Here is a 13,904-nt window from a genome sequence, read left to right as displayed (position 1 = left end):
TCTTACATGTGTGATACTGCATACCATTCTCACACGCTGTGTATGATTTCCACGTGTGACACTGCCTTTGCTTCAACATGTGTGATTCTGTGTACATCTAACACCTGTGACATTGTGTTTGCTTTCAACATGTGTGATACTGTGTACATCTAACACCTGTGAGTGAGTGAGTGAGTTAAAATTTAATGTCACATCGGCAATATTTCAGCCATATCGTGACGGGAACGGAACATTAAAATGGAATATATGAGTATTATAACAATCAGTCGACGAAGGACAGTAAAAAACTAGAACATCACAGAAATGAATGTAAAACTAGTAGCTATGCCTAAAACAATTTATCTATAGAGGACAATACAATATAAAACCGGGCTATAGATTGCCAGCAACTGATGGTAGATCACCATACTAGGGACCATGGGGACTTACAGTACTTTTGCTACCTGCATGGACCCTAGCTGGGTTTACATCATCCCCTCAGCCGTCAGCAATTTCGGAAATCTAGCCATACAATAAAAATACACTTATACTACCATTAAAAACGTGGAAATTTAGAATTTACTTTGTATGTTTGTGGACTTACGTACCCTCTCAGGAGGACAATAATTTTACAATACTTCAACCCCCTTTGAGGGTACAGCCACCAACAATTCAAGTTACTAATTCAAACTACCAGTCATTAAAATACATCTATTTACAGAAACACATTATTCAAAATTCAACCAAAAAATCAATTTCTTTTAAAAAACCTATAATTAAATGAGAATTAACGCTGGTAAAAAGATCCTTAATTGTTTTAACTGTAAAATACTTATCCCTTGTGATGGAGAATTCAACACAGTCAAGCAGAATATGCTTGACCGTGACTCTCTCATCACAAGGGATACAAAATGGAGGATCTTCACCTTTTAACAGGTACGTATGAGTGTATCTAGTGTGGCCAACACGACATCGTCGCAAAATAACCTCTTCAAATCCTCATAAAGGGGATTGAACACACAGTTAAAGGTAGGGTTAGATTCATTAGAATATAATTTAGTAATGTATTGTAAAGACAATTTTATACGACGTTGAGTAAGAGATGGTTCATCGGCCTCAACGTAGAGACTATCAATAGGTGAAGTTCTGAAAGACCCAAGGCAAAGTCTTAAGCCTTGATGGTGGACAGAATCAAGAAGTTTAAGGTTGCTGTTGCAGGCTCCACCATATACGATGGAACCATAATCGAGTTTCGAACGTATGAGTGATCGATACAGGTGTAAGAGGGTTGCTTGATCCCCTCCCCACTTTGAGTTGGAAACAACTTTCAACAAGTCAAGAGCCTTCAAGCATTTAGTTTTAAGGGACTTGATATGAGGCAGAAATGTTAAATGGGAGTCAAAGATTAGGCCCAAGAACTTGGCCTCCTTTACAACTTTGATGGGAGTGTCATCTAGAGATAGATCAGGGTCCTTATGTAGTTTATATTTTCTGGAAAAATGTATACAGTTAGTTTTGGATTTAGAAAATTTAAAGCCGTTTTCAAGACACCATTTATTTATTTTGTTTAAACACAACTGCAGTTGTCGTTCAATAGTATGCATATTTTTCCCACGACAAGAAATATTCAAATCATCCACAAATAACGATCCATCAATTGAATCGTTTAAAACTTTTGATAAAGTGTTTATCTTTATGCTAAAAAGTGTGACAGACAAAATACTGCCTTGTGGAACACCCTGATCCTGATTGTAATGATCAGACAGGGTAGAACCCACTCGAACTTGAAACTGTCTGTCCTTTAAAAAAATTGCTATAAATTGAGGTAAACGACCTCGCAAGCCGTAGTCATGTAGGTCTCTTAAAATACCATATTTCCAGGTTGTGTCATATGCTTTTTCTAGATCAAAAAGGATAGACACAGCATGTTGTTTATTAATTAGTGCATTTTTAACAAATGATTCTAAACGCACTAAGTGATCGACAGTACTTCTGTTTTTCCGGAAACCACATTGGATATCAGTTATAAGGTTATTTGTTTCCAAGTACCAAACTAGTCGATTATTTATCATGCGTTCCATGGTCTTGCAAACACAGCTAGTTAATGAAATCGGACGATAATTGGATGGATCCGTATGATCACGTCCAGGTTTAGGTATGGGTACTACTATGGCGTCACGCCATGAGGGAGGAAAGTTACCCGATGTCCAAATATCATAAAAAATATTGAGAAGAGTTTCTAGGCAGGATTCTGGTAAGTGCTTCAGGAGTTGATAATGTATGTTATCAGCTCCAGTAGCAGTGTCATGAGCTTGATCAAGGGCAGTATGGAGTTCATGAATAGAAAACGTTTCATTATAATCTTCCCCATTATCAGAATTGAAATTAATAGTTTTCTTTTCTTCTTGTTTTTGATATTGCTGGAATTTTGGTACATAATTTGAAGAGGAAGAGTGTTTAGCAAGGGTTTCACCTAGTTTATTAGCAATATCTGATTTATCAGTAAGCAATTGATCTCCATGTTTGAGATGATGGACAGTAGATTTAGTACCTTTACCTTTGATTTTCTGGACCATGTTCCATACCTTGGACATGGGTGTCCGAGAATTGATTTTGGACACATAATTTTGCCAAGATTGGCGTTTGTTTTGTTTAAAAGTACGCCGCGCTTTAGCATTTAAAATTTTAAATTTATTTAAATTATGTACCATAGGATGGCGACGGAAATAATGTTCTGCCTTTTTCCTTGCCTTCCTAGCTTGTTTGCACTCATCGTTGAACCATGGTTTTCTTATGTGTGGAACTACAGAGGAATTTGGTATACACTCATCAGCTATGGAATTCAGTTCATCAGTAAAACATTTAATAGCATCAGGAACGTCAATAAAAAAGTTCGGGTTTAAGTTTTTCAGCACACAGTGTTTCTTATAAAGTCCAGTTAGCCTTTGTAAAATTCCGCCTTGATGATGGAGGAACATCAGATGGAGTTACAGCTTTTAATATAGTAGGAAAATGGTCACTTCCACAGAGGTCATCGTGGACTGACCATTCGAATTCATTTAATAGTTCTGAATTTGTAAGTGACAAGTCGAGAGCAGAATAAGTCCCTGTACCAGGGTGTAAATATGTGTTGGAACCATCATTATAAATACATAAATTATTGTCAGAACAAAAGTCCTCCAACAATTTACCTCTAGTGTTTGTATTTACACTACCCCAGAGTGGGTTGTGGCCATTTAAATCTCCCATTATAATACAGGGCTTCGGGAGCTGATCATATAGAGCTTGAAGATCGGTTTTGGCAAAAGCCGAAGATGGTGAAATATAAAGAGAGCATAGCGTAAACGCTACATGTAAAATAATTCTCACTGCAACAGCCTGTATATTAGTATTAAGTGAAACAGGGCTTTGAATAACGTTTTGTTTGACTAGAATGGATGATCCGCCAGTGGCCCTATCACCCAGAGGTGAAAAACAATGATATGCATTAAAATGACGAAGGTCAAATGCATCTGTTTGTTTTAAATATGTCTCTTGGAGACATAACGCTGAAGGTGTGAAATCTTGGACTAATAGCTGTAATTCATGTAAATTAGTCCTCAAACCTCTGCAGTTCCATTGTACAATATTATTGGAATAAACTATCTTTTGGGGGGATTTTTTTAGATCTACCCCGCACTCTTTTGGAGGGCGACAAGCTATGTGCCCTAGAATGGACGTTTTCACAAACGTTCATATCTTCAAGAGACCCATATTTATTAAACAATTGAATTTTATTTTGTGACCCCTTAGGAGCTCTGCCACTTTGTTGTTTTGAAGCATCAGACTTAGGTTTGGGTTTAGTTTTAACAATTTGTTGTCTATCAGCTGTTGAATGAGACTCAGAGCGTGACTGTGAAGATGACTTATGATCAGAGGACTTTGATGTAGTAGGAAGTGATTCCTCAGTCTGGGATGATATAGCAGGGTATAAAACCTGTGGGGAGTCGGAACTGACCCAAGTCAAGGTAGTTTGGCATCCTGTGGATGATTTTGTTATTTTAGAGTTGGATTCAGATGATGATTTTGCTACTGTAGCATAACTTTCTAGAAGGTCAGATCTCTTCACCAGTTTCTTTGCCTCAGAAAAAGAGATATTTTGGGTGAACTTTATTTTGTTAATCGCCATTTGCTCTTTCCATATTGGACACTGTTTTGACGAAGATGAATGGTCGCCAGAGCAGTTAGTGCATTTTTTAAAGTCACTGTCACAATCTTCTGTTGTGTGTGTCTTCTCACCACAGTGAGCACACACAACAGACAATGTGCAGGTAGATACACCGTGTCCATATTTCTGACATTTAAAACACCTGAGCGGGTTGGGGATGTAGGTTTCAACTTGGATATTGCAGTAACCCGCGTTTACTGATTTGGGAGCATTCGGCAATGAAAAAGAAAACAGATAGGTATTTGTTTGGATTGTTTCATTGTTTTTTCGGGTGGAAAAGCGCTTCACATACAGCACACCTTGATCCTTCATTTCGCATGCTATATCAAGCTCGGACATGTCAGCAAACAACCGATCACGATCTCTGACGATACCTTTACTTGTGTTCAAGGTCTTGTGAGCAGAGCCTCCAGCTTGCAGCACCAAGGATACCCGGATGACATACTCCAGCAGAAGAATTAAGAGATTAATAATTCTACCAGATTGGCCCATGAGCCACCGCCTTCTGGCATAGGACTCTAGGCAAATTACAGAACAACATACTTCAAATTCAAAATGTTTTAGATTATAAAGCCAAGTCCAAATTTACAACGATTCCAAATGATTTATGTGCATTGATAAATATAATAATGCCCCATGCACAGGGCTTGGCATGACCAGCCGATTGGTCGAACCGGGCCTATTCGACCACCCGTCTAGGCGAAGTCAGGGCCGAAGTGGTGTATTGAGCAACAGGAACACGGTTGCAAGCTCCTATTGCTCTCAACCACCAGGATCCCCTCCTCCGCCGACACAGGGCTGCAACCCACGGCAAACGGGTTGGTGGACCAAATATCCCCCCGGGTCCACTACGGGGATGTCGGCGAGCTCTTGGCGTTACCCAGCACCCACCACGAGGAGGTGGCTCGCCACGGGTGCCTCTAACACCTGTGACATTGTGTTTGCTTTCAACATGTGTGATACTGTGTACATCTAACACCTGTGACACTCTGTTTGCTTTCAACATGTGTGATTGGTACTGTGTATGCTTCTCAGGGGTATTCGACAATAACATGGCTGTCATACCTGAATGTATCTGATTGGTTGCTTTGAGATGTCATCATACAAGTAGCTATGTGATTGCAGAATCTTCAGGTTCAGAAACAGTAAATAAATGCAAGCATACATTCACCATTGCTGTCCTCCACGAACACAGGACAAGAATTTCCAGCCTGCTTCTTTGACGTTGCGAGGAACATCACACCAAGGCACACAACAATCATATTTAGCAAAAGAACATACTTTATTTACAATTTATTGTCATCGAACATATGGAATCCATTCATAAAATCAAAAAGCCGGGTGTCATCTAATGAGGTGAATGAAAGTTTTGTGTCTTTTGACATAATTCTTGGTGTAGAAACATTGAAGCCATGAGTAAGACCTCCTCCTCTGGCTCTTACACTGACTCGCGGAGATCTGGGTAGACTAGGCCTTTAGCAACCCATGCTTGCCATAAAAGGCCACTAATGAATTGGGTGGTCAGGCTTGCTGACTTGTTTGACACATCATTGGTTCCCAATTGCACAGATTAATGCTCATGCTGCTGATCACTGGACTGACTGGTCCAGATTCGATTATTTACAGACCTCCACCATATAGCTGGAATATTGCTGAGTGCAGCATAAAACTCACGCACTGATTGTGTGAATTAAAGTTAACCCAGAATGTTTAACTGATTGAGTACCAGTACTTGGTATTCATACTCTTGTGTCAGAGTACCGAGGTACCAGTACTTGGTATTGTAGTGTCTGGTTGCCGATGCACCAATTTTTGAGAAGTTCTCGGTGAAAATATGTGCACATATAAAAAATGCAGTAAATTGGTTGTTTGGTTTGTTGCTTAACACTACATTCAGCAATATTCCAGCTATATGGTAGCATTCTGAAATTTGTAAATCCAGTGATCAACAGCATGAACATCGATCAACACAACTGGGATATGATGACTCGTTTCCACCAAGTCAGCGAGCTAATACCACCCGATCACATTAGTCGCCTCTTAAGACAAGTATAGTTGCCTTTCATGGCAAGCATTGGTTGCAGAAGGCCTGTTCTACTCCGGACCTTCAACGGTCATGGAAACCCCCCGATCCTGTTGGTCGCCTCTTATGCATACTGTTATGAAGACACGGTCACTGTCTGTGATGTCGACGGGACAGGGGTCTTTTCTCTCTTCTTCTGTTGAAGAGCTCTTTGCCCCTCTAATTGCTGTGAATAAGCTTCTCGTAAACACCGGAACGCTTGAAGTGTGGAGTAGGGGGTTTGTGTTATAGGGTCGAAATACTTTGCAGGCTGGCGTGTGATTGGACAGAGTTGTTTGGCAGGTGGGCGTGGCCTCTTCTGGGGGAACACATCCTTGTATGTGCCTTCATCTGTGAAGGTAATGAATGTCCGTTCACATCGATCTCCCGTCCTCACAAGGTCAACCTTCCTGTGCGCATCGGAACTGGAGACAGAATATTTACAGTCAGGTGAATAGAAACCTCCAAGACAATGTCATGTAGTACCATTCTGGCAAAACCATTCTCACAAACCGAGAATCATTAACAGAAATAACAGGGAATAAAGCCTATGTTTAGAAGATGCTTGAATAAGCAAAGGGGGACAACTCTCACAGCATGTAATCCTTCTCCTGGTCTTGAAGTCTTATGAATCTTGTCCTTCTTCATGAAAAAATCTCACAAGAGCTTGTGATTTAAGCTATATGTTCAAACTTTTTGTCTTGAAAAATCAAATTCGACACCTGAGCAATTGTAAGTCAAATACTGGAAGCATTTGTGTTTTGGCACAGACTGTCAGAAATCACTGCCAAAGCTGGAGTGTCTAGAGTTTGGCTTAATGCTGACTCAAACAGTATTGTCATTAAATCACAGGATGTCACAGTGGTTTTGAGTAGGCGCCATGAGTTTCTGAAAATCTGTGAAATTGTGGCCCCATAGCCACTTAACTGGCTGAAGAGAGAATTGGTTGGAGCTTAGTAATAAAAGAATCTGTTGTTACATGGGAGAGTGAGATTTTTACAGGCGGCAGGATATGAAATTTTGCAAAAATATAACCTCTGACTGAGTGTCCCACCTGTCGTCATCCACGTTGACATCTGGCTCCGTAATGATCTCCTCCACAACTGGCATTGCCAGAGACTGGTATCGGATGACTGGACCTCGGTACGCCTGCTTTGTTACCCGCACTTTCTTCTTCTCAGATTCCAGACGTTCGTACGTTTCTGACAACATAACAGATGATTCTGAAGCAATGTTTATGTCCATAGTTGTTAACATGATAGGATGGAGATGTAGAAGGCTGGATAAAGATGATGGACAATGAGCAGCAATGGGCAACTTTTCTTCAAAATTCTGAAAAGGCAATCATGGCGGAAACAAAAACAAAAAACCCAATCTTTGTGTTTGAGGTGAGTGAGTGAGGGACAGAGTTCAGTTTTACGCTGCACTCAGCAAAATTCTAGCTATATTGTGGCGGTCTGTAAATAATCGAGTCTGGACAAGACAATCCAGTGATCAACAGCATGAGCATCCATCTGGGCAATTGGGAACCGATGATGTGTTAGAAGTAAGCCATCAGGCTCAACGTGTACTTTTTCCCAAAATTTTTCCATCACACCTGAAAACAACCTTCGAAAAACACCACAAATTCACATATTTTTGCCATTATTTTGCCCAGCAAAATTCTAGAAACATGGCGATGGTCAGTCCTTCATTAGTCTGTTAAACTGTCAAAGAATATATATACACCCCTTGACATATCTCAAGATTGACTATTTGGAGCATATCTAGGACATGACTGGTTGTCAACAAAGGGATCGTCCTGCACAGAACCTGGCCCAGATGGTAGCTGCTTTACATGAGGAATGTGGAAGACTGTCCATTCAGAGGATCAGGAGGTTGACAGGAGGTATGAGGAGGAGAGTGCTGACTGTCATACAGTCACATGGAGGTTACACTTGGTATGACTTTGTATTGTGTAAGTCAGGCAAAATGACATTTTGAATGTTCACATTCACCAAAAAGAATTTACATGTTGAAAACCTATTATTGCAAATATACTGGGGTGCTAAATTAAGTTCTTTGTGCATAGATAAATTGCGAAAAGACCGAAAAACTTCCACACCATACATGCTGGTTCCTAGGCACTTGAACATAGTTTGTTGATGAAAAAAGAGTGAGTGAGTGAGTGAGTGAGTGAGTGAGTTTAGTTTTACGCCGCACTCAGCAATATTACAGCTATATGGCGGCGGTCTGTAAATAATCGAGTCTGGACCAGACAATCCAGTGATCAACAACATGAGCATCAATCTGCGCAATTGGGAACCGATGACACGCATCAACCAAGTCAGCGAGCCTGACCACCCGATCCCGTTAGTCGCCTCTTACGACAAGCTGAGTCGCCTTTTATGGCAAGCATGGGTTGCTGAAGGCCTATTCTACCCCGGGACCTTCACGGGTCGATGAAAAAAGAACATTAGGCACTCATTCACAAAAACAGCAGCACCAGCAACCATCTCATACAGCCTTGTGTTTATGTCTAGGCATGTTTAGCAGTGAGACATCATACGTAAACTCTTCTTCAGATTCCCGGTAGTAGTATAGGGAATGATAGTTTTAAAACACTTTCAAGAAATGTCTCTACAAAGCCTTATTTAGTAAATAAGGCTTTGGTTGGACCATTAGATCTTGCTACTATTACCCCTACTACAAAAAAGTTGGCGGTAATTACTGTGCCTTGGTAGGAGGTAATACTGTGCCGTACGGTACGATCAATAATTCTTCTCTTACAAAACCCCTACCCGGCCCATCCCTCAAGTAGTACAAGTTAGGTTCGTCGGCTTTCATATCCACTTTATCTATGTTGTAAGTTTTGACTGACCATATAGGATCGGTGGCTCGCTTACGACTATCGCCCCTATGTCATGTTTATATCGATGAAACAGTTTAACGTGAACCGCCTACGATCTCTTTGGTGTTCATAATAAAGGCTTGCTGGGCTTTTTGTATTCCCTGTGCTATGTACTTTTTTTTCTCGTCCTCGCTGATAGCAGACTTACGAGACTTGGATCGAATATCTTGTTTCATTCCGTTATATTTTTTGAGTTCAGAGAGGATTGAACGAAACTCCTCTTCTGAGATCTTACTGTCAGAGAGTGCCGTGGAAATTCGCTCACTCACTGTGTTTAGCTTTGCTTCGGCCAGAACCCTGATCTCGTCGTGTTTCAATGCCTTACGATTAAGTCTGCGTGATACTAACTTAAGAGCCACCCCTACCAACCCTGTCACCCCAGCCGTTATTTCAATACCTAGCACTATAGGTGCAGCCACGATGGTGGTTAACAACCCAACGCCTGCCGCCCCTAGTCCCATGCTGGTTGCCATAAGGGTAGTGTCAGCCCCGTCCACGATATTGAAAGCTCTATTGTACTTTTTACATAATGCTTTTCGCGTGTCACGGTCTTGTTCTAGTTGACGTTTCACATCACATAACTGCCTCAAGCGGAACCCATCTACGGTTTCCAACGTCTTCGCTACTTCCTCTACGACTGGGTACAGACCCATCCTATAATATATATTTTGAAAGATATTTTAATTGGGGTTCAGTTAAAAATCTATCAATGTATTTGAAGTCTACAAGTTCTAGACTACTAGTCAGGGTAATAGGTGAGAGGCTAATAGAATTTCCTATTCTAATAAAAACCCCACTGAGGCTTATTAAGCGGTTTATAGGACCCGTGGTATCCTGTTGTATAACAATGCGACAATATTCGCCTTTGTGCCTGCTAAACCAGTGTATTGACACCCCGGGTAAAATTTGGTGTACTATTGGGGGGTCTCCATTGTCTGAATAATCAAAGAAGACTTCTATGATGAGTGTGAAAGGGGGGAATATTATTTCAGGATTACTAAATGTTAATTTATTTTCGAATGGAGCCGATAACCAATTTTTGCTACTTCTTATTAATCCCCACTCCGGAATGAAATCCCCGACCCAGATACCGTTATTCCTAATCTTAGAAATACGTCCCGTATCTGCGTCTATTGTGATATAAGGTGAGGTGGGTGTTAAGTTGATCAGCCATTTAGGTTTTTTAAAATCTGGTAACGGTACCCGTCTGTACACGTTGTCTTTGAATTGTAGGATGTATAATTCATCTTCCTCACCAGGCTGATCGAATCCCTCTGTATCTCCCAGGTCGTTAAGCGTAGTGTTGGGATGATGACTGGTCATTATTATATTATTACGATATAATTTCCAACTGGTTTTCTGATAATAATTCAGGGGTTAACTTAATACCCATGAAGTGTATGTTGTCAGGCAGGAATATATTGATTAATGATATCTTGTTTTCCACGATCACGTTGACCCCCTGCAGACTGGTCTTGGAGTCGACACCCACCCGCACGTAAACGTTGCAAACTTGAAACTGGTGTCGTTTCACCCACCCGAGTTTGATCCCCTTCACGATCTCGACATCATTCCCCGATGGTTCCCTTAGGTAGACTTTGATGAACAATGTTGAGTTTGCCGGTAGATCCTCTAGTATCTTGACCACGCCTTCGAATTCAGACACCAACTGCAATTTCACGTTTTGTATGGTTGGTTTACTCGATAGCATGTGGGCTGCTATAGTGTTGACTGGGCTGACGACTATGCTACGTCTCTGAGTTGGGACGTAAGCCACGAGCAGGGTTCCATTGTTCACGACTTTGTTTAGGTGGTTGTCTTTGTTATCAGTGAACACGTAGGGAGAGACGAGTCTAATATTGAGAAACCAGTTATTATCGGGTAACAACACCCACTTGTCATCTTCGGTGAAGACGAGCATATATGGTTTGTTTTTGACGACGGTAGTGCTCTCAACATCGTCTAAGTCGAACAGTTTACCTCCGAACGATGGGTATATTACCCAATTATTATCACCGGTGTTGACAATGGAGTACTTAGTGTTTACTGTTGCTCTTGTGGTATCTATCATATCACTTAGGGTTCCACCGGAGGGGATTTCAACGCGTTTGTAAATGTTGTTTTTCAGTTGCAAGGCATACGATTTACCATCTACTCCGGGAGCGTCGAAACCGCGTGTGTCTCCGAGGTCGGAGATCCCGATATTGACGCATTTTTTCACTCCGGGCCCTTGTGCGCTGGTCATGTTACATGAAGTGTTAAGCTGAGGTATCCTATATTTACAGGATTATGATTTATATCTAACACCGATATTGTCAGCTCAGGTATGTTGCCCTGGGTTAATCTCTTATACTGCCGTGGTGAAAATGACTCGGTTCTACCGTCGTTGAATTTCTCAGTTTTCACCGGCACTGCTCTCAGTATAGTGGAAGGGTGGCCTCCTTGAATGTTATACGTTGTGCTCACCTGACCGAGATGAATGTATAGCTCTCGGTACGGTACTAGGTCGGGTAACTTCGTGCCTGTGACGGTTGTTGTTGGTTTTATCTCGTCAGGAGACATACCGAGCATCCTTGCTAATGGTCGGCCGAGCCTCAAAGGGTTTATTCCATTGTTGATTAACACCACTGTACCGTTTGAGTCGTTCATCTTGAGTTCGGCTCCCAGGGGTTTGAAGACCTCGTCGTTTAGAGAGCACACGCTGTAGTAGCCGTCAGTTATCTGGCTGCGAGTTCCACTAACGAACAGCTTATTGTTGCTGATATTAATGTTAGTCCATTGCGGTAGGTAGGTGATATCGCAGAGTGCGACTTCGAGTTGACCTGACGTGTTATCGATCGCGTGCGTCAGCTGAACGGCCTCACCGCTCGTTATTCCTGGAAGTGTTATGTACATATTACATATATATTTATTATATAATAGTTTTAAAATGTATTCCCCTGGTGTGTTGTACCCTAAACTGGACGTAGATTTCTCCACCATGAAGATCGTGGTTGCTCCTGGGTTGTATTTCAATGCCAAGTTTATAGATATGCCTGATAAGTATAAGCTTTCGGTGACTAACATTGAGGCAGTCCACGCTTGGTTCAACAACCCTATGCAGTTCTGGCAGAACCAATTCAACTTTGCCGTGTGGTGCGCTACAACGGGGTGTGGTGTGACATTGACCGACACTCGGCGTGGGCCGCTGAGTCAGTCTGTGTTCAAGTTCCACGTGTACTACCAGGTCAGACGTATCCTTAAAGAGATCAGCGCCCCCCTCCCACAGGACAAAGCGTGGGACGCAACAAACAACCCGTACGATAGACGGGTCTACGAACGTATTTGCAACGAATTCGAAATAGACCCGAAGACGGATTGGCGTTTGCCGGGGCTGAACCACGGGTTGGGTATTCCTTACGCTCATGGGCTCTCGCCAAAGGCATTTGACAAACATATACTAATAAAATTTATGCAACGAAAAATGTTTAGTACGGAACGTTTTTCCCATGCATTAGCTGATCTTGTTCCTAAACCTAACAAATCTGGACCAAAACCAGTGAAAGATGCCAGTGATGATTTACTGACACTAGGTATACTTAGGCAGGACTTTGCTTTGTCGAGTAATGAATGGAGGGATGATCGTATGGACTTTAAAAAAGGTGGTGTTGGTTTCACAATCCAGAAAGTGGAGCAGTCAACCACAGACGGGTGGAAAATGTTCATGCTGGACACGTCGAAAGGATTCACTCGTGCAGGGGTAGTCAGGTTGAACGACTCGATTCGAACGTACGTGTGGGCGCTGTTGGGTGCGCAGTCGATGACGCGTTCCAACATCATCGGTAAGGGAACTGCTTACGACGCTCAGACACAATTCGTTTCCAACGTTGAGGATGCTATCAATTCTCCAGTTGATCTCCCGCGGGCTATCGAACGCTACCAAAACGTGTTAGAATACGCCAGGTCGAAAGTCGACTACGTGTTCGGCGTGGGGTTGTACATGGCTCCGAGTGATATGCAACTGAGAGTAAAAAAAGTGGTGGGTTATAACAACGAAATAGTCATAGCCACGAAGGATCAAAAGTTGGGTATCAACCCCGATATTAACACCACCTATATCCCACACATCCCACCACGTGAAAAGGGTATAGTTGCGTCGCCCCCGGAGCCTAAAGTTCATGTGGGGGTACCCCCCACACACTCTCATATTCAGGCTCAGCAGCATATTGATAGTAAAACGGCCCTGGTGGTTGGTGGGGTAACTTTGGGACTTATTTGGTTAAAGATTTCTTAGCCGCTACGTACACCAGACCCGCCACGGCGACGATGGCTGCCCACAGGTTTTGACTGAGCCACATGGCAGTTTTAGACAGAGCGCTCAACAACCACGAGACGATGCTACCCAGGATGCCGGGAAGGGCTTCGGCGGCTTTACCAGCCAGTTTAGCTAGGCCTTCCCCGAGTTTTTTTATCCAGTCTTTAACACCCCCACCACCGCTGGGAGTTCCCCCTCCGCCGGCAGGCCCCACAGGGGTTCCCCCCGTCAGTGACACCACGAGGGTTGATATAATGAAACCCAATGCAGTCAGAATGCTGGCGATGGTGATCCCTTGCTCCCGGAACAATATCCGAATCCTGTTGGCGAAAGTTGTATCCTCATTCAGTATTCTATCGATTGTTTCCCGAATACGACTGATCTGGGATCGAAGCTGTTCACGATTCGAGGAAGCGGCTTCCAATCGTGTACGTCTCTCGTCTTCTAAATCACGTATTCGTTCATTGATACG

At 42.4% G+C, this 13,904-nt stretch overlaps 1 protein-coding gene across 2 annotated transcripts in view; it reads right to left on the bottom strand.

The window, feature by feature from the left end:
• Window positions 1-5,449: 5,449 nt before the first annotated feature.
• LOC137259297 (vacuolar protein sorting-associated protein 72 homolog) overlaps window positions 5,450-13,904 on the bottom strand; it is a 29,928-nt gene continuing 21,473 nt past the window's right edge. For both annotated transcript variants that reach the window (XM_067796929.1, XM_067796930.1), the window contains 2 exons: window positions 7,303-7,450; window positions 5,450-6,673 (listed from right to left, as the gene is read on the bottom strand). In XM_067796929.1, coding sequence (XP_067653030.1) covers window positions 6,346-6,673; window positions 7,303-7,450 — 476 coding nt within the window. In that variant the 3' untranslated portion in view covers window positions 5,450-6,345. The remainder of the gene's footprint in view (window positions 6,674-7,302; window positions 7,451-13,904) is intronic.

The sequence above is a fragment of the Haliotis asinina genome, chromosome 13 (assembly GCF_037392515.1).
Source record: "Haliotis asinina isolate JCU_RB_2024 chromosome 13, JCU_Hal_asi_v2, whole genome shotgun sequence".
Lineage (NCBI taxonomy): Eukaryota > Metazoa > Mollusca > Gastropoda > Lepetellida > Haliotidae > Haliotis > Haliotis asinina.
The sequence above is the reverse complement of the archived record's forward strand: the minus strand, read 5'-3'. Positions and strand labels throughout refer to the sequence as shown.